This window comes from Phaenicophaeus curvirostris, chromosome 2, assembly GCF_032191515.1.
Source record: "Phaenicophaeus curvirostris isolate KB17595 chromosome 2, BPBGC_Pcur_1.0, whole genome shotgun sequence".
NCBI lineage: Eukaryota > Metazoa > Chordata > Aves > Cuculiformes > Cuculidae > Phaenicophaeus > Phaenicophaeus curvirostris.
Genome location: NC_091393.1, coordinates 54,797,312 through 54,821,444, shown reverse-complemented (window position 1 = coordinate 54,821,444; position 24,133 = coordinate 54,797,312). Strand labels below are relative to the sequence as shown.

The 24,133-nt window shown below is 36.9% G+C and overlaps 1 protein-coding gene across 1 annotated transcript in view; it reads right to left on the bottom strand.

Annotated features, from left to right (window-relative positions):
• The window catches only part of SYNE1 (spectrin repeat containing nuclear envelope protein 1), a 285,435-nt gene that overhangs the window by 87,353 nt on the left and 173,949 nt on the right, over window positions 1-24,133 (bottom strand). The window contains exons 77-93 of the mRNA XM_069852100.1: window positions 23,722-24,059; window positions 22,918-23,062; window positions 21,737-21,955; window positions 20,622-20,884; window positions 19,630-19,795; window positions 18,881-19,036; window positions 18,518-18,670; window positions 17,226-17,408; window positions 16,377-16,514; window positions 15,489-15,674; window positions 13,128-13,250; window positions 10,865-11,051; window positions 9,838-9,977; window positions 6,788-6,982; window positions 5,580-5,720; window positions 820-987; window positions 103-264 (exon numbers count right to left, since the gene is read on the bottom strand). Of these exons, the coding sequence (XP_069708201.1) occupies window positions 103-264; window positions 820-987; window positions 5,580-5,720; window positions 6,788-6,982; window positions 9,838-9,977; window positions 10,865-11,051; window positions 13,128-13,250; window positions 15,489-15,674; window positions 16,377-16,514; window positions 17,226-17,408; window positions 18,518-18,670; window positions 18,881-19,036; window positions 19,630-19,795; window positions 20,622-20,884; window positions 21,737-21,955; window positions 22,918-23,062; window positions 23,722-24,059 (3,063 nt within the window). The remainder of the gene's footprint in view (window positions 1-102; window positions 265-819; window positions 988-5,579; window positions 5,721-6,787; window positions 6,983-9,837; window positions 9,978-10,864; window positions 11,052-13,127; window positions 13,251-15,488; window positions 15,675-16,376; window positions 16,515-17,225; window positions 17,409-18,517; window positions 18,671-18,880; window positions 19,037-19,629; window positions 19,796-20,621; window positions 20,885-21,736; window positions 21,956-22,917; window positions 23,063-23,721; window positions 24,060-24,133) is intronic.

The window sequence follows — 24,133 nt, the reverse complement described above, 5'->3', positions numbered from 1 at the left end:
GAGATATCCAGCCATGAAGAATACCACTAGCTAAAAAAAATGGAACTAAAGATAGACAGAGAGCAGGCGTTACCTGTATATTTCTCACATATAAGTGTTTACCTGATGTTCAGCCATCTGGCTCTCTGGGCTTTTAGCAGGTTCCAGACTTTCATTTAGTTTGGTCTCAATAGTCTCCATTTTTGTGGATATAGACTGGAGTGTATCCTGATACTTCTGTTGACGCTCAAGAGCTTCGTAGAGGGTGCGCTGCTTTTCACTGATCTGAAGGGGAATGAAAAGTAACTAACTTCTGACACAGGATTTGCTCTTTCTGGCTCTGGTTACACACATTTCTATGTTTAGACCAAAACAAAAAACCTTGCAACTACAGTTTTCAAAATTATAAATTATAAAGGAAATTATCCATATTAAAAATATTTATTTGTTTAAATGCATCAGTCAGATTCTAGGTTCTGTGACTGAAAAATATATACTTTAATAAGCAGGGAAAACTTAGGCGCATTCTCATGCCTTATCTTAGTTTTATGCACTCAAACATGTGGATGTGAACAATTTACTAGACATCATTCTTAATATCTGATAATAACTATTGTATCCCTGCAAAGAATGAAAATGTATAGTACGCCATCAAAACTTTGCCCATTTTCATACGTCATAGGATCATAGAATCACAGAATGGTTTGGGTTGGAAGGGACCTTAAAGATCATCTAGTTCCAAACCCTTCTTGCAGAGAAGAATATTAGCTGAGCCAGTACTTACTGTTTTATTCCTCACAAGGCAGCTGATTAGTTTGAACCCTCCAGATGACCACTTACCACATTTTTCAGTGTTTCCCAAGAGCGCTGCAAATCATCCAATTTGGCACTAGCAGCTGGTTCTAAGCCTGGTTCATAAAACTCCTGGGTGGCTGAAGTGCTGGGTTGAATTTTAGCAGCTTCTGTCTGCAACTGTTCAGCAGATAAGGCTTGGTAATAAGCAATGTCCTACAAGCATGAAGCAGATTATTGCACTTCCAAAATGAAAGGTACTGTAGAAGAATATCCCCCCATATACTGCACCATTGCATATGTCCATTAAAATAAACCTCACAAAGTCAAAACTACCAAGAAACCTCTGAGAAACCAAATAAATAAATATTTACTCTAGATGATATGATATAGAAGATGTTTTCCAGTTTCCTCAATCATTACGAACTTGTAAATGTACCTTTAAGACACAATTTTGCTGCCAATGAAACCAATAAGAGATTTTCTACAAGCTGGTAGAGAACTATTAGGGTGGACAAAACCTCCTTTCAGGCAGGTCTCAGAGTTATCACAATATTTGCATAAAAAGTTGCTCAAAATCTACTGAAAAGTGTACTTGGAAAATCCTTTTACAATGACTGCCAGTTTCTGAAATGTCTTCTTTCCCAACCCTATATGATGCGGAGGAAAATTCAGCATGTTGAGCCATGTCAGTGAGAGAAAACTAAAGTGCCTTTCACCTGGCAGCTTACAGAGCTGTGTCTACAGAACAGACCACAGACCATTTGTTGCACTGCAAATCTAAAGGTATAAATGTGTATAAAATACCTGAAGGGAGGATGCAAAGAAGAGGGAGCCATGTGCTTTTCAGTGAAACCCAGTGAAAGGGCCAGAGACAGTGTGCACAAACTGAAACACAGGAGATTCCCCCTGAGCATTAGGAAACACTTTTTTAACTGTGAGGGTGACCAAACACCACCACGGGTTGCCCAGGGAGGTTGTAGAGTACCTTGGAGGTACTCTAAAGCCACCTGGAAATAATCCCATACAACCTGCTGTATGTAGCTCAGCTTGAAGAAGGGGGTTTGGACCAGATGATCTCCAGAGGTCCCTTCCAACTCAAACCTCAACCACTCAGTGATTCTGTATAGGTATATACAGTTTAGGTACTAAACAAGTCTACTTCTGAAGTACCAGAACTCAGAAAAAAATTAGAACCTTAATTTGGAGCAGAATCTTTATTTCCCAATGTTACTTCAATGTGTTATCTGACACCATCTGAGAACAAAACAAAATGAAACAGGCTCTGGAAGAGCATAGACACCAGGTCACTACCTAGTCACAGTCATCTTTTCGGTCTCTCTAATCAAACCTAGGGATCACAGAATATCCACTTGTCCTAGAAAATACTCTACCACCCATCAGCTGAACAGGTATGGCTCTATATTCCGTCCTCCAAGACTAAAGACTCCTATCAGGTTTACTGCTTCCTGGATGGACATTTCAACAAAGAAGCTGCTGCTCACATATCACCACCAATATTTTTAAAAGGTAGCAGCGGCCAAGAGTGGATTTTACAGACAGCTCAATCACACCTCTTTACTAAGGATGTCTGAAAAAGTCTGTCTCTCCAAAGAAACAGAAGAATGGACAGCACATCAAACTCCCCAAAAGTGTCAGATGAGGTCCATCTTCACAGTTAATAACTGGGAAACTTAGAAAAAAAAATGATGAAGGTGTTTATGGCAGTAAGGAGCTAACGGGGAATAAGAAACAGCTTAGCAAAGCACTCAGTACTGCAATTTCAGAACTTTTTACTCTAACCACAAGTGGTCTTTCCAAGTCACCGTGAAAAATTGCACCACTGCAGGCAACTTCTCATTTTGCCTTGACTGCACCTACTCTCCATCCCTTAACCAGTCCTCTCTCAAAGCTAATACAAAAGCTGTGCTTCTGAGACTTCTTAGTCATGGTTTTCAGAGTAAAGGACTTTCTACAGAGAGGGAAAAGCAATTCCTTTCCCCACCTTTTCAACTACTTTCCGGACTACACAACTCACAAGTTTCTTTTTGCCAGAGCTTTCACATGATGATAGCACAAATTCAGACGTTCTTAGAGTCACAGATTTTGTTGTCCCTGTAAAGACTCTACCATCTCATGCCTGCTTTTATGGAAATTATCCAATAAACAGTACTCAAAGTTTCTTGTTATGATGTAGGCAAGGGATGTGTTTAGATTTCGAAGATATTTAACAAGGGCTGTTGCACACTAGATGAGTTTTCATAAGGGAAGGAGAAAGCATGATCAAGTAGGCTGGGTACAAGGAGATAGAAAGACATTTAACATCAACCCAGTGTCAAAGACTTGAATCACAGGGTCAGCTGTGGCCTCCAAGGCTTCAGCTTTTTAAATGCAATTGCTCTGCATTGCGTATTTGGAAAACTAGTTTTTAAAAATGTGCTAAATTTTAACCAACTGTGCCTTTGGGTATGTGTGAGAAGCTTTAGCCCCAGGGGATTGTCATTCAGTACTGCAGCACAGATGAAAAGTCTGATTGGGCTATACATCAAAATAAACTGCAATGAAGGACAGCTATCTATTGTCGAAATATCACATATTATGAAATTTTTCAGTCTTCTTCAAGTTAACATTTTTATAGTTCCCTCCCAGCTTGCTGCTTTTAGAGGAGTTTCAGCATACAACAAACAAACTAGGTGACTGTAAACTTATAACAGTGGTAGATATGCCACTTTTTTATTTTAATGGTCTTGTTTTAATCTATTTCAATATGTGGAACCAGTATTTCCACTAATACACAGTTGGCACATATATTTTCATTAGTTACTAGTAATCTAAAAATTGCGCATAGATGTTTGAATTCAGACCACCTACATTTCACCATTAAAAGATGTTAGGACATCCTGGTGAAAGACTGTACAGAGATTATTAGGAATTAATGTAAAAACAGTTGTAACATTCAACATTCCTCTACCCAACCCCCACTTCATAAGAGATTTTAATTTTTTTCCAAAGACTAAATTAAGTTCCTGCAGATGATCTAAGTGTGAGAAATCATTTTTTCTTAAAAATTTAAACCTTTCCAAACTAGTTTTAGTGAGTCTTACTGAATGCAAAATATTGTAACTCACATTTAAGCTCCTAATTCATTAATCTCTAGATTTTTTCTTTTAACCAACCTTCTTTCCTGAAGTCTGTCTGGGCATTCAGAATGATCAGCACTGACAGTTTCACAGCTTCTTTAGTTTTAATCTCATGTGAGTGTGAACCTAAGCATTTTGTAAGAAAACCACTGCATTTTGGAATGTTCTTCCCCTTACTGTTTAGCTTGTGCAGTTAATTTCAACATTAACCACACTAAAGAAACTTTCTTCTGTAAATTTTTAAGATTATTATAACACCAGAGATTTTACTTTTTTTCAAAGATCTCCTAAATGAAAGACAATCCTTTTCTTCAATTATACCCTAGTAAACTACAGGTTCTAAAATTTGCATTTTGGTGTCAGCTCATGGTGCAACAGCATCTTCACTGGGTTTTTGTCATTATTTGAATTACTGGAGCTGTCAGCCTGGTTTTACACTTTTGGAGAAATGTAGTAAAGTGACATTGGATTTGTTTAGTAGGAAGCAAGTAGCTAGTGGTTCTTTAACCCTTTCACTGATTAACATTGTCATAAGACTTTTGTGCTGAAATACATACCTCCCTTTCTACTGTAAGTAAACTGGGAAACTTCTGGATATTTGAAATGACAGAACACTAGAAAAATCCTTCTCATTCATTCTATAACTTCTTTTTCACACTGTTGAAGATTTTGCCACCATTTTTACTATCTTACTTCAGTATTTTTTCTTACATCAGTTCATGAAAACAAATCATTTATATTTAGCAACTTCTATAGCATCACATGTAACTTGGAAATTAGTGGAAGGGATCAATGGGCATCTTGCTCAAACTTCTCAAATCCAACTCAGCAATGCAACACAACACATCCTACTCTTCAGGTCTACAGTGGTAAATTTTGGAAGCAGACATAAACGCAAACCCAACAACCACAAAACTCACAACATGATGAATTCAGTGAAGTGGTGACTGCTCCTAAAGCTTGTTTCTAATCTTCTAAAGCTTAACATTTGATATGTGCTTTCATGTGTGTGATGATCAACATGCTACTACATTCCTTACATTTTAATCAATGTTGATGTACACTTGTTCCTATTAGAAGTGCCAGAGCCTTGTTATGATATAAAATCTACCTTCAATGAAATCACTGATCTGCCTCATTAGCATTTAAAATAGACTGTCATGGAAAGTATGGAATGAACAATATATTAAATAAAATAGATAGAAGTTAATACTTGAAATGGTATTAGATGACAGATACCACACTGTGACTTCAATGCTGCAATGCCAATTGTATGGTAAGATAGATGTATGTGGACATAATGCAACTTTTTTATTAATGTGAGTAAAAAAATCACAATTTTTCTCAGGATGCAAGGTTCCACGGCGTACTACTGATAAAGTAAAAATTAGGTTATAAATAGAAAATAATAGTGTCACGGAAGACCTTTGGAATTGCTACTCAGAACTTATTTTTAAAAATAGTGACAAGCCATAAAACCAGATTCACACATTTTAAACTGAGAATTCAATTTGAATTAGAACCTGAAAGTTCAGTTAGGTTAGAGGCTAAGCCTCAGCTCCTTTTAGTTACAGGTAAATGTTATTGCAGAGGATTAAATAAACCACCTGTGGAATGGAACCATGCATGTCTGAGATAAAAGCTGAATAGATGCCAAGAGGGAGGTACCTGATTAACAGAAGCATCTGTATTAGCCACAGGTGAGGGAGAGCGACAGGCAGGTGGAGAAGAAATCTCACTGTTGGTTCCCTCCTCCCCAGACTCCTCAGTGACAGGTGAGAGCAGTGTATGACAGCGACCAGCAGTCATCTGTCACAGGAAAAGTAATCCCAGAGCACAGGAAGAAAATCAGTTACCTCAACTTAGAGTTTACTTAGATTGATATCAAAACAAGAAAAAACAACACATGGCTAAAATTATGATGGAATTATTTAGTCATACTTCATGCTTTTACATTTACCAGTTTAAAAATTCTGGTCGAATGAATAGTATCTTTTATTTGTCATGCTTCAATGTGAACATGCTCTCCTGTATTCCAATGAATTTAAAAGAGAATGTAAAACAAGCAACTCTAACAACAGATCAGGGTTTCCCTAAATGTCTTCTAATATAATAAGTGCCACATACGGAAATATTATGGACACCTATGGAATAACGATGTGCTTGCCTCAGTACCCAGGCCAGGTTAGAACAGCAAGGAATAGACTTAAAATATAAAATACACACAATCGAGTAGCAACACATATTTCTTGCTTCTTCAATGCTATTATATACTGATAAATCCTGAAATCTGCACTCTACTTTTCACTCAGGCAAAAGTCCCAATAGCATAAGCTCTACGTTTGTAAGGAGATCCAATTAGAAACAAACAAAAGCAGAATAATTCAGACATGAGGACTATAGCAGTATTTAGCCAGCTTTCATTTCCAACACAAAGCAACATAATGTCAATTATCACATCAATTATCAACCATACAAGAAGTTTAAAAATATAGTCTGTAAAACCTATACACCACAACATGCTATGAAATAATATTTGTTCTGGTTTTATGTTATTTCTGCAATTCAGTAGTTTTTTGGCATTTGCTCTTGTATGCCGACAGATACAAAAAAAAAAAAAAGGACTATATTTGCATATTATTACAGACAACTTCCACTGGTATTTGTCTGTTAAATAACTTCATCCTTTATCAACAAGTCTTGAAAACCCATATAAAGCAACATATAGGAAAGGGAAGCTGTAGCTTGTTGTCTTGCCCCACTCCAGCCATTTCAAAATCAGAACGTAGTTGCAAGCTGCGTCAACTTGCCATACACAAGTGTTGCAATGATGCAAAACAAGCTGCTTAGATAAACAGCACCGAGATATTCCTTACCATAACCACCGAGGGATGAGCGGCGTGTGTTGGGAGCAGGTCTGTATCCAGCTCCTCCATCCCCTCTGAAAGCCCCTCCACTTCTGTCACTGTCAGCAGCATGGTGGCATGTTTTGCTTTCATCGTCAGCATCTTGCACTTCGAATTCAAAGAAGCAATTTGCTCCTGGTATCCTTTGATCTTCTGTGCCAGCTCCTGAGGAAACATTTTTTTTCCCTAATGCAGAGGCAGCCAATAAAGGCTACAGGACCAGCTGCATTTCAGCTTCCGTGGCAAAGGCAAGATTTCCCTTCCAAGTCCAGCCAATAACATCATAGCACTGCCTCTCAGAAAGCTGCATAAGCTGCTGCACTAGCTGACAAGCAGGATGTTGATAGTGGAGGGAAGTCAGGCTGCGTCTGGCTGCACAACTAAACTGCAGAGCTGAGAGCTTTGAAGCAAAACCAGCAGTGTTGCAGAAGGCTCTGCGTGTATGATTATCAAAGAAGGAAGGGAGGGACACCTCACACTCGCATCCAGCCCGAACCTAACACAAAGTGTATACGGTTCAGACTGCAGCAAAGGGGAATGTCTCTCCCTCCTCTTGTCCTATTTTTTTCCCCTGTTATGTTTCATTTTATCTAAGGAAGATGAAGCTTCTCTGCAGAGTGCATGCCATGGAAATGAGGTCATGGGGTAACCACAACTGTAAAAAAATGCCCCATTCAGCTCTCGCCAGAAAGAATGAATTGTTCAAACAATAACTCACAGGGACTAACAAGACCAAATGTGATAGGAACAATCAGTCATATAAGATTAAACACAGACTGGATAACTTTTGCCAGTGTTTGGATAAGCTACATTTTAATACTGTTTTGGTTTTGTGTAAGTCTTCAGACTTAAAAGCTGAGCTGCACATAGTACTTTCTTTAAAAAGAGCTGGATAACCTGGCCTAAAGCAGAGCATAATTTAAAATATTGGGTTTTATGGTGATGAAATGGTTTATCTGCATGGCCAAGCAGCACAATAAGTTCAAGTTTTGTCAGAGAAGAAAGATGGAAATTAATAATCTTAGAAACTAATTTGTCTTCTCTGTATTACTTCCTAGTTCATCCCATCTGGCTTCAAAGCATACAATTAATAAATTTAAAATAAAAATGGTGACGATTTTCAGTTTTCTGTAAAGGTTATAATTCCTTTCTCTATAGGGGCTCAGTAACAAGAAAAAATTTTAATTTGTAAAGCAAAAACAATTGTATAAGCTTGCCTGCTAAATCAGTGACTATTCATTGAAATACATATTTCTGCTTTATTTACACATCTGCTTTTATTTCTCTGCAACCACAAGTTTTCAAGGAAAAATAGCAACAGAAGTTGCAAGATCTAGCAGGTGCAATAATAAATTGCAGTATCTTCTAAAAAGTAAATAAGATTATTGCTTTAGGCTGGTAAAATTAAAAGATTTTTTTGTTTTGTTTTATTTTCGGGAAAATATTTCCACAAAATCAGACTGCAGAACAGTCATACCAAGAAATACAGAGTTCCAAACGGAAGCATCACAAAGACTGAGGATGACACCTTATTACCTGGATTTCAATGGTACCTGGTCATCATTTGCCACATCAGCAATAAAACAAGATCTCTTGGAGCTACAAGGCTTACTTTGGAAACCAAGCAAAGTCTTGAGTATAAAACAATCAACTAGAGCAATCAAACAAGAAACTGCAATCAAATCACACCACAGTTTTGATGTCTAGCAGCTGGAATAGTTATCTGTTATTTTTCATAAGTACCAGTCATTCACTAATGCTCGATGAATGGCATCTCCAGGGCTCAATGGGAAATTATTATTATTCAATAAACTTAACTCCATCAACATTACTGAGTTGCAATTAACATTTGTGGCATTCATGTCCAAGGCACTGAGTATTTAGCATACCACTCTCAACTGAAAAGACAGGCAAGGAAAAAGAGGCAAATATGAGATTGGAAAAAGAAAATAAAGCAACTTATAAAAGCAATGTCCTATGAGGTACTGTATTACCTATTAAAATAATTCACAAGTATGGAGGTAGTTGCCCACATTCTTATCTGAAAATCTAAAGAAACATGGTACACTAACTAGTTACATACATGCATACATACAAGCTTCCAACAAATCAAGGTGTACTTTTACTTTCTTCCTCTTATTTTAGTTCTAAATATAGCTGCTACAAATGTCCCTTTAAGTTCTTGTTCATCCAGGCTTCAACAAAGAATCTTGTAAGTTTTATTTTCTTAAATTAATAAGCACATTGACAGACTTGCCTTTTGAAGTAGTATAAAAATATACAGTCCAATATATCCCCTTTATGCTATGCTTTTCCACAGGTATTTAAAAGACAAAATATGAACCAAAACCATGTATATCTGAGTCTTTCAAATCTGCTTATCTTTAAACATGGAAAGCTTGCAAGTATGAAACCTGCCTATTTTGCAGCTGCCCTATTTGTAATTTCTTCCTCCCTGCAGCGTCAGTCGTCTCTCCAGCAATATTACTGTGTATTGCTGAAATAATTCTCCTGCATTTGCTGTTCCAGAACAGTAGCATTTTGAATTCACTACTAAAAAGACAGAAGTGTTTGTTTAAGCAAACTGCTGTGTGTTTACACTGCGTAACTTTTGTAATAAATAGACAGAAAATGAGCAACACACATAACACCAGGTGATGATTATATAATAGCAGACAGCTTTTAATTCAAAGGTAAAGAAATGGTGCCATCTAGTGCCAAAAGCGACACACAGATCAATGGTGTATTTTCTGTCCCAAGAAATAACTGTCCCTGAATTGTGCATTGTCATTTCACTTGTCATAATGTTGTCTGGACACTAGGACACATTTAACTGAAAAATCAAATCAATACACCACATAGTACCAACAGCATGAGGTTCTTACCTGGTATTAAGTCTATCTGCTCCGCTAGCTTCCAGCAAGTCTCAAAAGCTACTCAGCTAATTTATGAAAGTTGCTTATATATGGGGGGCAATGAGCTGTCATTGAGCTCACGCAGTTGCATTTTGGCTCTTTTACCTCATGATGTGAAATCTGGAGCTGGAGTTCCTGGATGTTACTGGTTGCTACTGGCTTGTCTTTGATCTCACGATGGGCACTCTCTATCATCTGCTGTAAATGTTTCATTTCTTGCTCATATTGCTCATACTGAACAACTGCTTCCTAGACAGAGGAAAAAAAGTATTGAGTTTTCTACATGAAAATAAGCATTTACTTATTCCAAGCATGACTGATCTCCCTTCTGAAGTAGGGCAAACTTAACATCTGTCCAGTAAGCAAAGCAGGAATATAGTCAAGAAAAAGTCCATTCTGAAATACTGTGAACTGTAATGAATTCAGTGGTTTAATCCTTTTAACTATTTATAAAAAAAAACCACCACATGATTTTTCTCTTCTTTGGGAATATCTTTTATGTGTTTAAGCATGAATTCAAACAAACAAGCAAAACCTGGTTTTCTTGTATTTAGCAAGACTTGAAAATGCAAATTTAATACATGCTGAATGGTTCCAAAATCAGAAAGCAAATATATAACTGAATTGTTTGGGTTGGAAGGGACCTTTAAAGGTCATCTAGTCCACACACACCCTGCAATGGGCAGGGACATCCTCATATACATACATTTTTAATAAAGAGAAAAAAAATCATGATTTTTATCCTACAATGATATTTAGTGTATTCAGTAGTTTATATGCAATTACTATAAGCAGTTGATGTTATGACGATGTATTAGCTACATTAACTGTGCATATAAATTATAAAAGTAACATGTAATTGTATATTAGACATCTGTCTTGTTAATCCTACCAGCATTACAAAAACCACAGCAAGATCAAGGAGAGAATTCTCAAGGAAAGAATCGAGACGAGAGTCTGATGAGTAAATCAACTAATAACATGATTATGAATGTTAAAATCCCTAAAATGCGGAGTCAGAAATAACTGACGCAGAAAAGAGGAATGCACAGAGATATGAAATTTTGTTTTCATCACAGCTTGTACGGCACTGTTCAATTTACTCAGGGTACTTCATGGGATGGAGTTGCACTTGCCTGTAAGACGTTGCACTGCTGAATGGCAGTGTGCTGCAGGCGGCTGGCCTCCTCCTGGAGTCGGAGAGCACTGTGGCACATTGGCAAGCTGGTGACAACCTCTTCAGGAATCCTCAGGGCACTCTGACAGACTTGTACTGCCTGAACCTTTGGCTTCAGTGACTCCATTTCGGATAACAGATGCTGGAAACAAAGTCAGTGCCACAATAAGCCAGTTTTGCAGAACTTCCAGAGTATGTGATATAGTAAAATAAAAATAAGAATTAATTCAAACACTAAGACAAACAATAAATTTGATTATCTGTTCTCTAAACTGAGTATAATCCGGTCACACTTTGTCTCAATTTGCTTTATCTGAAATGAGCATTCTTTTAAATACTAGTTAAGCAAAAAGTCCATATCATCAATATAAAAATAATCAACCAGAAAGCATAGTAGTGCCTATTTCTAAATGTCTAAGTACAAAAATATTTCTGTTAACATATTTGGAAAAAATATCTTTCCAAGACCTACAAACCAAAGCAGCATAAGAGTAATTTATATATACATATATGTTAACATTAAAATGTAATTGGAACTGCCTGCTGAGACACAAAACATTTTCAAATTAGCAAATGAATCCCACTGTGTTCACAGACTTCCTTTCAAAATACAAAAAAACTCTAAAAATGTTGCCTAAAATTCGAAAGACAATCACACAGAAAAAAACACAGCTACACAGAAATGTTTTCCTTTAAATAATCATGCACTAGATGCCTTTGTCAATAGTCTCTATTCTGCTCATAATGCCCTTTCAAGCTGTGTGTTCACATGCCTGAGAAGAGTCTAAGTGCAATGACTGGAGGACAGATTTCATCAGCATTCTTTTTATCTTCATTTGGAATTTTAATGTACTCATTGACAGAAAAACATTTTTTTTTTAAAAAAAGGCATTTTAGAAAGTGCGTTAGCACATTAGAAAAGGATTTAAGTTCAATAGATAAAATTAGCTAGACAATGTATGCGGCAAACAGGGATAAGGAGACTGGTATCTTCCTTCTCCTAGACCATATGCAGAAAGACAGCTAAGTGGATCTGAAGTGTATATTGATGAGAGGATTGTAGTTTGCTCTTTATTTCTGTGCCTTCATGACATATGGTGGATTATCAGAAATTTGTTACAAAGACCGATTCATCGGGCATCACTGGTGAGGCCTCGCCTTTAGTAGAACCCATAGTGCTGGCAGTGGGTGCCTTTATTGTGCAATTGGCACTCAGAGGTAGCCTGGGAGCTGCATGCTAGCCAGGCACTCGCCATGACCCCCTCTCAGGTCTGGTAAAACATGTGGGTAGGGTTTACAGCCTCTTTCTGTAGAAAAGAAAGGCATACTGTGAGACCTTTTAGAGCCAAGACGAAGAACACACAGATACAACACTATAAGCTCCGTACTCCTTTACTCTTATGCTGGGTAATGTTTCACTTACACTCTTCCATGCCATATTCTGAACTTCTGCTGCAAGTCGCCAGAATAAAGACTGCATATTTTTATCAAGAGAGAAAGCTCTGCAAATTTACCTTTCATTTATATGTTTTCTTGCAGATTTTAATTCTAAAATTGATCTGTTGACATTTAGTTTTCACCAGCTGACAAGGACAGTTCAATCTCTATATTAGCTTGCATCAGAAATATTTCTTAATCAACTCAGAAAGCTGTAACTTGGGTTATTTTTCTTGTCATGAGATTGGAACCAAAACCAACAAATTGACAAATCTCTATAGTAGGCCAAGTGCCATATAGAAAGCAGCAACATCTTACAGAGGTAATCCATGTAAACACACAAAAAAGTAACAGTGCTTAAGGAAACTGAATTTTCTCTTAACTTTCCCATTGACTGTCAGAGGAGCTAGCAACACACTATCTCAGTGCATCTCTTCCTATAAAATGGTGATAACAATCCAGACATTCTTTAGGAAGTAGTTTAAAAACCTGTTGATTAAAAGCACCAGATAAGAACTGAGCTTTATTATTATTACCCATATGGATTAGACTTGGACTGGATACATATTTTTCAGAATTGCACCAGCCTAAGAACAGAATCATAAAGGACTACGCTTCAACAATTCCCTTCGAGAGAGTGATTTTTCCTGTTCTATCCTTTATTCCCTTGGCAGTAATTTGGGGTAAGACTGTGAAACAACGACCCATCTAAGAAACACCACAACTGGTGTCACCATGCTCACGCTACTCAAATGCCAACTTTGAGGTCCTAGCCTTTTACCTGTCTGTGAGAAAGTTGTTCTTTCAAGCTCAAATGTCCAAGCTCTGGAGAGGTCAGTGTGGCTTGGGCTTGCTCCAGAGCAGTCTGCAGGGCTCTCAGCTCAACTTCAAATTTTTTCATGTCCTGTAACACAAAAGATATGATTCAGGGATGAATAAGGAAAAAAAAAATCACTGTAAACATATGTGTTTGGATCTTGTAGCTACATCCTTTATATACAGTTCAAAAACTAATCCATATTTTTAAAAATGAATTTTAAATATTTTAACTGTTGGATAAAAATACTGGTCAATGACAGTCTAGAAAAAGGTCTCAAAGCCAGCGTTATTATTCTAAATACTTCCTCAATTTCAAATACAGTATGTACTTTATAAAGCTAATTTCATAAAGTCTGAGCCTGAGAAAAGAACTCAAGGTGTCCTCTAGTCATCTTCCTGTAACAAGACATGACATAACTGTCTTATCTTTATAAACTATTCTAAAAGAGCACTGCCAGAGGAGTCCCCCTTCTTTATACAGACAACATATTCCACAGTTGTAATATTCTTTTTTCTGTAAAAAGTTTTTTATGATGGTCTGACATGAAACTATCATTTTTTGTAATTTAAATCATCTACTTACTATCCCAATAAAACCAGACATGAAGAACAAATTATTTTTATTCTCGCCAAATACATCGTATGTTAGGATAATGGTTTTCATATTTCTACTAATTTATACACATATCACAATCACTGCTATTCTCTGTTATCCAGTTGGTCAACATCTTTCTTCAAGGATAAAACTGGACACAGCTGAAATTCCCATTCCTTACAAATATATACTTTAATTTTCTGCATGGTGTTTGGATATTTTACAACAATGTGATATTGTTCACTCGTCTTTCCAGGATCAGCATTATTAAACTTAAGATCTTTCAACAGCATTCCTCAAGCCAGTAGTTCCTCATTCAGATACACACGTGCCTGGTTCTTCCTGTCTAAACATAACAATTTGCCCCATTCCTACTGAACAGCAGCCTAAGTTTTTTCAGGTTGTCCCTGTACATTTGGTTTTGCCTAAGCAACTCAAAAGCCATGAGCTCTAAATCACCACTCAAACCATTAATGAGAATATTGAGTAAGTACCAGATCCAAGGGAGAACACTGCAAACATCTGCTTGATGTATCCCTCTTTTTGGGTTGTGAACCATTTATAATTACATACCAGGCAAGTTTTCTAGCCAGCTTTATATCTACCTAATGTATTTTCAACTAGATAAGTTTATTAACTTCGTTAATAACAGTACCATGTAGACATTATTAAAGCCAAGATGTATGACATATTGTACATTTATCTACAAAGCCTATTACTTTCAAATTACATTGGATACTTTTGATATGATTTTCTCTCTTCATAAATCTGTGGTGGCTTCTATTAATCTCCATGTTTTCTTATAAGAACTTACAAATAGTTTACTCAACTGTTCCAATATTTCCCTAAGAACTGAAGCTACCAAGTTTCACTTCTGCTATGCTTACTTACATGCAAATTTCCAGTTTATTCCATGAAAAATAAATTTTAAAAAAGTCTCCAAGTCATAAAATGTGGTTTACTGATTTGTGCTTCTGTATTGGAAAGAGTTCTTCTTCAAAACCACTCTGTTACACTGTTATGGCTGTTGCAGTTGCAGAATTTCTGTTGTGTCTTATAAATGTTATGAAACAAGAGTAAAATGTGGAGGACCATTTTTAACCTGAGATGCAATTGTCCAAACAATTTACAATAGTCTATTCTCTTAGTGGCTTTTATGTATTTTCCCAGTCAATAGTGTGTAACTATAGCAGGTGACAGCAGAAAAAACATCTATAAATACAGTAATTATACTATTCCATATTTTTTCCTGAATTACTGTAACTTTTTTTTTAAAGTTAAAATTTATTGCCCTCGAGGCAAGACGAAGTAAAGACTTCTATGTTTTTCCTTGTGTCTTGTACCAGTTTACTATGCCCTCAGGCATTGCATGGGCAAAACACATATTTACATTAAAAATAAAACCTTACGAAAGAGCTACACAAAAGTGTCAGGAACATGGAAAAGCAAATTCATTGTTTTCATTGCACTTTCTTGCAGAAGTAGGTCTTACATTATGGAATCCTGGTCTAGTCCAGCACTGATGTGGATTAATATATACCAGGCTCTAGCTATCTTTTAGGATGCACCTAAAGGCAGCATCTCAAACAATGCAAGACATCTAACTTTAGACAACACAATCATTTCCTTCATAGACCACAGATAATCTGGACTGCTAATAGTCTTAGAAACACTATGCACACACCACTCTACCTGTCAGCTAGCATTAGAAAAACTGCTTTTGTCTACCTTGGCAGCATCTTGGAGACTTGGTATCCGCGCTTTGATAACTTGTTTTAACTCCTCTGTCCGCCGCCCCAGTTCCAGCACTTGCTGTGACATTGCTTCAGTACAGTAGACACTTGCCAGATACTCAATCCTCTCCATCATAGCCTCAAGATCACCATGAATCTCTCCAGACTCATCAAGCATAGTCTAGATGGAGATACGAAGAAAGTGAATTCCAGGGTTGAGCTTCAGATTAAAGTATATTCCTGTTCTGCAAACTCCTCAATTTGTACACTTGTGTAAGCATATGATTAAGCTCTACTGATTTGCAATAAGGGTTAGGCAATATGCTTAATTCTGAGTGTACACAGAAATGCTTCAGCTTATGGAGACTGGAAACATAAAGCTTCAGCAACGGTACTTAACACATTCACTTCAGTGTTTTGCCATAAACATTTGGCCATAAAAGTACAATATATATATATAATAGGATTTGTTCTGGAAGCCTGATATACCTAACAGGAAGCAACAGAAAGCACTGTAGTGCCGTGTTACAGCAGGTCAGTTGTCATTAAAGCTGTCTGAAAAAGGGCTACCAAAGTGTTCTGTGGCATTGGTTAAGTCCATATCCACAAGAAGTTATGAAGCAAAAGTTCATTAAGCCAATGTTCTTGAGCAAACATGGAGATCAACTTTGAATCAAATAGTTTATTCCAGCAATGTATCTTAAATTCAATCTTGAAAACAAATTAACCATCTTGGGGAAACAGCCGAAGAATCCTGGCATTTTAAGATTATTTTTCTGAAGGAAAGAAGGCAAAAAAAAGGTGTAGGAAATAAAACCTCAATGCTTAGAAGAAGAATTTGACTTATACACTGCCTTTTAAATTTCATAGCTCACATAATCACCTGATAGGCTTTAAACTGATCACGAAGCTGAGAGGAAGAATTCCATGTTATACTACCGTGCACTAGGATATTTGCTTTCTCAATCCATTTCAATATGAACTCCAGCATCTCATTGTATTCTTCCAAGTGTGAAGCAGCCTAGATATAAAAGAAAAATCCACTGAAGTGTAAGATGTAATTCTGTACCGTTCTTAGAGAGCAATAAAATCAATTTTATTTCATTAACTGTTTTTACCTTGGGGATTGTTTTAGCAACTTTTCCTTACCATTGAATATAATTTAATTCTGTATTTATGGAGTTTAAACAGGTCTGCTTCCAGTAATAAGCATAACTATTTGAGGAGGAAAATACAGCACTATAAGAATATAAGTCACACTGGGAGAGTGCACCAATGCTTAAATATGTCTTTAGAGGGTACACTTGCTGCACATATTTCAGCCTCACACATCGTTCCAAAATACCTTCTTACACAGTTTGTGGCTCACTGCAAGACTCTCTCATGTCATTACTTAATTTAATTTGTCTCTTTCCATGTTATCCCCCAAATCACCTTTTTTAAAGCCTGTTTTGTCCATTCAGCTTGTCATATTTCCAAAAAGAGAAGCATTGCTCTTATTTCAAAATACAGGACAAAAGTTCTGCTTTTCCAATTCATCCAATTATATTTAGTAAAGGTCACCTGATAATGACCCACCCGTGCCTCTCCTTGAGGTATGATGCAAGCCCTGACTAATAATGGGCAGCTGTGCCAAGGAATGCTCCTTCTTTCATAACAGGAAAATACTTGAGAAGCTTGGATGCTTCTTCTGCTTGTGAAGGGAAACATCAGAAAGGATTTGAAATCGTACCTGACTGAGCTTGGCTGCTCTGTACTCAGCCTGTCGTATTGTCTGCTGGTGCAATGTAGTGAGTTTTCCTATTCTGTTAGCCAGCTGCTTAGCCAGCGGTACGTTCTGCTCGGCAAAGTCCTGGACTGATGCATCTAATTCCAACAACTTTATATTGCAGCTGTCCAACTCTTCACCGAGGATCTAGACAGAAAAACAAGAAAACCAGTGATCCAGGAAATATTAAATTAGGTTAATAATTTCTAGTCCAACTCAAAATTTGATACCCTGCCCAAAGTCGCCATAGTTTGAGCGGCTGAGAGAGCTGGGGTTGTTTAGCCTGGAGAAGAGGAGGCTGAGAGGAGACCTCATTGCTCTCTACAACTACCTGAAAGGAGGCTGTAGAGAGGAGGGAGCTGGCCTCTTCTCCCAAGTGACAGGGCACAGGACAAGAGGAAATGGCCTCAAGCTCCGCCAGGGGAGGTTTAGGCTGAACATTAGGAAAAAATTTTTCACAGAAAGGGTCATTGGGCACTAGAACAGGCTGCCCAGGGAGGTGGTTGAGTCACCTTCCCTGGAGGTGTTTATGGCATGGGTGGACAAGGTGCTGAGGGGCATGGTTTAGTGTTGATAGGAATGGTTGGACTCAATCATCCGGTGGGTCTCTTCCAACCTGGTTATTCTATGATTTTAAGTAAGCAAAACCCCTATTCTCAACCCAAACCTTCTACCTTTCCTTCAAGAAAAATCCCATACTTTCATATGATAATCCTAACTTGGCCATTTCACCTCAGTTCAGGTGAGCTTTTCTGAGTGTAGTACATACCTAAGATTAAGAAAATCTACAAAAAAAGAGTCCTTTGCATTACTTTTAACCACACCAGTAGTATTTTACTTCATTACTGTACCAGATGATACAAGACAGACTATTGGCTAAGTAAAATTCTGTTTATCGCAAGTAAAGGTGGACTGTAAAGTATGTTCTTTACAGTACAGACTGGAATAAGGAGCAGTTTGGAAGCTTCTTAGGCTTTCACAGATTACAATAATATTCATTATTTAGAAGGAACAGCATAACTTTGTCTATCTAACTTGCTTTGACTCTCAGCTATTCCTTCCAAGTTCCATTACTTGCTCAAATCCCTCTATGGGATAGTCTGCAAAGAATATAATGTAAAAAATTCTCTTTCTTCTGTAGAGCTACAAAACCAAATACCTCATGCAAGTCTCTGCAAATACAACTTTGATACAAAGTGAATCTCCCTATTCAGAAGAATTTATGAAGTAATCAATTAAGAGAAGCCTTGTCTTACCTTTTGTTCAAGTTTAGCTTGTGCTACATCATTTGTTTTCTTTTTTAGTTGGGAAAGAATAGTATTTAGTTCATTTGCTATGCCCTGGATTTTCTGACCAAACTCTTGATTCAGTGTTTTGATCTGCTGAGTTTCTTTTTCTTTCGTTTGAATCTGTCAACAATAAGAATTAAATTCAGTAACAAGAAATCTCTCCTCCTGAAAGATTAACTTTCATTTAACTTACATTAATGTAAACGAAGAATGTAATAAAACCACTCTATGTTGTCATAATTTGACCACACTCGGATACTGTATTTCAATAGGTTATAAAGTCAAAAGAACTGCTATAGAATTGTTATGCATTTATCTACTATGCTTTACCTGATCTTGTACAGTTACAAGGGCCAGCCCAACTTCTGCTAAATGAAGAGAGAGTTCAGAAGGCAAAACGGTATACAGCCCCAAGTACTTATTTTGTTGCTGTTCAGCCATTTTTTCAACAGCCTGACGATGAGTAGTTACTTCACCAAGAAGAGACTAATGACAGAAAAACATTTTTGTTAAGAAGAGTGGAAAAATCATGTCTACGCAAACTTATCAAATGCAGACACTACATGAAGCTTTCAATAAAGTTGACTGCTTTCAAATTTTTAATCAGTTCATTCAAAGTAATTGTATCTTGGGATCTACTGGATTCTCATTTATGGCTGTCCAGTTCTCAGTTGCCATGTGACCACAGGTATATAGAAAATGTCAAGTTTCCAGCACTTCCATTGAAATGAATTTATTTTATTTTCTTGCTCCCTCACCCCTCACTGGAACTGCTGAGATATTAAAAAAATGCCACATTCTGTTCACTCACATTCTATAGTTCCCCCATTTTTCAGATGAGAGGAGAGTAATTACTAAGGTACCTAGATCAGCATAAATGCAAACACTTAAATATCTTTAAAATGAAGTTTTACAGGTCCCTAGCTACTTTATGCTTTATGAATTTGTCTGGTGGCTTACTCAAAAGCTAATGAATACTGCCTAATTTGAATTTATGGTAGTTTTGGACTCATTAACACTCACTAGCAGATTACAATGAAGATAAATATTGCAATTAAGAAACTGACAATTCGATATACCTGCAACTCCTGAAGTTGAGTATCCACTTCTGCATCGGGGCTTAATAAATATTCTTTTGTTTCCTGGATCCAGGACTTCACAATATTAATCTCTGCTTCAACCTCCTCACGCTCCTTCAGTTCCTGTTTCACCATCTTCACACCTTTTTTCACTTTCTGTTGCATACTTCAGAAACAAAGAAACAAATAACTATTTGTGAAGCCTTAAGTAATGTCAAAAAAATATTGAAAAACAAACAAACAAAAAGATTGATAGCCTCACCTCCAGAGCAATAAAAAGTATTGCAACAGGTTGTTAAAGCAGCACACATAAATTTCTCATGTTTGTTTTTCATTTTTTTCCTTTTAATTAGAAGTTTTATGTATTTTGACATTGAGTCCACAATTCTTTTGAAGAAATGCAAATATTTACAATACAGACACCTATATCTGAGCTTATCCCTACAGATTGCCCTTACTGACAGTGGTGGAAGCAGGGAATTCTAGGGCATGATTCATCAACATTCTAAAAGAAACTTCTAAAATAGGTCAGGCAAACTGCATCTTAGACCTGTCTATTTCTCTTCACTAATTAGAGAGTGAGAATTAACCACTTCAGATGTGGATATCTACAGTCTAATAATAGAATTATTTAATAATATAATCTAATCTTATGTGACTCCCCCCTATTGGTGGGATTTGCATTGGCAGAATACATAGAATAAGGTATGGACCAAAATCAGTTATAACTTTAATACTGCTTATACAACTTGTAAGTCAGTTTTATTTTGCAAAGCAGGAATGCATAATCCTGCAAATGGAAGTAAAAAATAAAGGTAGAAACTACTTTAAAGATAATTTAAAATTAAATTTATGCTTATTTAAATATCATAACTAGTATTTATTTTTAGCATGGTAATTTTTAATGGTAACAAAAATAAGTCATGAACTTTATTAATGAATTAATTGTAAGGTAAATTTGTCCTAGTGCATCTTTTCAAATATTGCCTTACTTGTGGCATCGATCTTGAATTGCTTTGATTTCTTGCATGACTGGTAGTTCTTCCTGAGACAGAGGCTTTATTTCCACATCATGAAGCATGCTGACAGCGTGCTGTTTGAGCAGGCCAATAGATGATAGCTGGTGCTCCACCTCCAGAAAGAAACTACTGTGGTAATCCAGGAGTTCCAGGAGCTCTGCTTTGGATGCCTTTTCTACCGAGCTTTCTGGTAAGCGACCCTGTAGCTCATCTATTGCTATGGTGGCTTTTTGAATCTATGAAAAGAGATGCAGTCTTGGCAATAATGAAATTAAAAAGAAGGTAGTACAACTCATACCAAAGGTCTAAACTCAGTGCTGTATGTTTAGATGCTGTAAAACAGTTACGGTATATATATGTTGCTTGTGCAAAAGTCTCTGCAACAGATATAAAATTATGCCCTAATATTGCTAGATCTAGCTAGCAAGCCCTAGCTCTTCACACCAGATTTCCTAAGGTAGTGTTTGTCAAGTGATAAGTGGCTCCTCATATTTTTTAGCATTTATTATCCTTATTGCCATAGGACATAGAGCTCTACCCAAGGGCAGAACCCCTATTTGGCATGAGGAATACATTTAATGAAAAGATTATCTGCATTCCCAGACATCCTGTAATCTGAACATGAAATAATGGTCAACGATAGAAAAAAGAGTCAGGTAGGATATAAGAAAAAATATACATAATCAATGAGCAGTGACAAGCAACACTATTACTTTGTATATGTAGAAATCACAAGTTCAATCTCTTCAGGAGAAAAAAAAAAAAAAAAGAAAAAAAGAAGGTGTTGACTTAATCTAGAATAGATCATTTGGGGAAGGGAAATGTAGAAAAGAAGATTCTGAAGAATGACCAAAACCTAAACCAACTCTATATTTACTATACATGTATGAATACAGAAAAACAGTGCAGGTCTTGGAGACAGTGGTTCTCAACCTGGGTCTTCCATGTTTTTTTTTACTGTGGCCTGAGAAAAATCACTGAGACTCCTGCTGTCAGCTTTTTCTACCTTAAGATGATTAATAAGGCAGTATAATGAGTGAAAACCCATTTACAATTGAAAAAAAGGAGTTACCAAGACTAGAAGTTACCTTATCATTAAAGACCTTCCATTCCTGCACTGCATCTTCCAAAATTTTCTCTTGTTCTTGGGCTACATTCCGGAGTCTTGTCCAGCGCTGCCAAACTGTTGTCATGGATTTACCAATAGTAGCCTTACTAGCATCATTGCTAACTTTTTCCAGCTGTGATGCCTGTTCTTCTAAAGCTGTGATCTTCTCATGGAAGGAATTCACCCCTGACACAAGAGTCTGAAAAAGCAAAGAATAAACAATCTTCCCTTTTTACTACACAACTCATAACTATTCAATACTCATAACTATTCAATGAGCCACTTCCATCTACAGCAGACAAAGAAGAGGGACCCCATGCTGAATGAGGTGGTTAAGGTCTCACTTTATTTCTCATACACAATATGTTAGCTACAGGTACTTGAGGGACCTGGTCCAAAATGCAACTCTCTGGAAGCATAAGAAATCTGGTGCAATCAGATTATCTCTTCCTTGTTTATCTCTCAAAAGGGATGGAAATGAGTGTTCAGGACCATTCTCATAGCAAAGACTAACTTCTACTAAAGTCTAAAAATGAAAGAAGCAATTCAGATGTTTAAGCATACATTTATGTCATATTTATGTCTAATACCATTTCAGATGTTCAAGGCTGTCAGGATATTCTAATGAAGACATGGCATTACTTCTAGGGAAGATTCATACCTTCACAGAGACCAGGCAGAATGTCTGATCTAATTAGCGTCCTAAATGCTAGTGGAGAAAGTAATGCTTTTAAGTTACATTTCTTTCTTTTAGATTAAATAAAAGTTAATACTAAACCTCAACCCTTCCAGTCTTATTAAAAGTATTCCAAAATAGACTGATGTTTCTGTTGATCTGAATTACTTGTAGGGTACACAGTTTTTGGGAGTAATGCACTCAAAGCTTTAGGAACCCCCTGGTTCCTTCCAATTCTCTACAATCATAGGCACATAGACAGACACTAAGCTGAAAAGCAATTAAAAATATCTGTTCCAATCACCCCAAAAATATAATGGATGTCCTGCACAATACAAAACACCTCTTGGTGTGCTATGATATGTTTCAGCACTACAGGAAAAGATCTAAAAACTCAAATTCAGGTTGCCACAGGTAGGGACCTACATAACATACGTTTATTTTCAGGGAGGGAAAAAGATTTAATGTAATTTTCAGTACATTACCTTATGGGTTATCAATTTCTCTTCTGCTTCATGAGACGAAGCAGCTTTAGCTACTGAGAATTCGGATAATTTCTTCTCAGCCTCATTCATCACTTCAATAACCTTCTGTCTTGCTGTCTGGTACTCCTGCCACTCAGAAGCACACCTTAAACAAATATAGTTCCAGAAGTAACAATTTAATGCACTATAAAACCATCTGAAAAACAGGAATACTGTTGCATCTCATTTTCAATGTAACTGCTTAGTTTTGCTGTTACGCAGTATTTTCCAAGAAAAAGAAGTATTATTGGGAAAGAGCATATATAGAAGCATAAGCTTCTGATTTTCAACTATGCCTTACAGACACAACTTGGTACATAATAGCACTTGACTGATTTTTCCTCAATGACTCTGTCTAGGTTGTGTTTTAAGCTCACCAAGACTTTTGGAATCGAGAACATTCAGGAATAATACGTAACATAGCTATGGTGGTTAAAAAAGTATTTTCTTCTAGTTCAGATTGCCTGCTTCAGTTTCTTTTGGTTTTGCACAGGTCTTGTGCTGGATGGATTAAGTATTAGCCATCCCCTAGTCACACTGGTGCTGTTCCAAGCTTTATAGAATTTTATCATAGCTCTCTCAGGATCACACATCTAGTCAGTCAGCGGCAGAGGAGAAAACAGAATCCAAGAGCTCTGAATCACAGTATCCACTTCTCTCATCAGTATCACAAACATTTTGCAAAGTTCCAGTTACTGTTGTGATCTCTTTGTTTCGTCATTAAGTGATCTTAAAATGAAAGAAAACAAAAAAAGATTAATATACCTTTGCAACTGCTCTTGCTGGGTTTTGGCTTCTTGCTTTGTCCCTTTGGCCTTTTCCTCCAATGCAGCTACACTTTGTACCAGCTGTTCTCTTGCTGTGGCTTGGATAAAGGTCTCTATCTCAGACACAAGGCTTTGTAACTCCTTCAAATGACTACTGAACTGACTTTCTGTGCTGAAAAATTCAATATGGTTCCTTAGGTTCTCCTCGGAGTTCTCAACATCAAGGCCATTTCTGGCTAACTGTAGAAATTCCTGAGCATCTTCAAGCCAGTCATTTGCTATCTGCATCACTTGGCAGTATCTTTGGCAGAGGCTATACAATTTATTCAAGGTAGCCTGAAATAAAAGGGAAAATTATACTGAGGGTCACAGACATAAAATTCACAGCAGCAACAAAAATATCCTCTGCT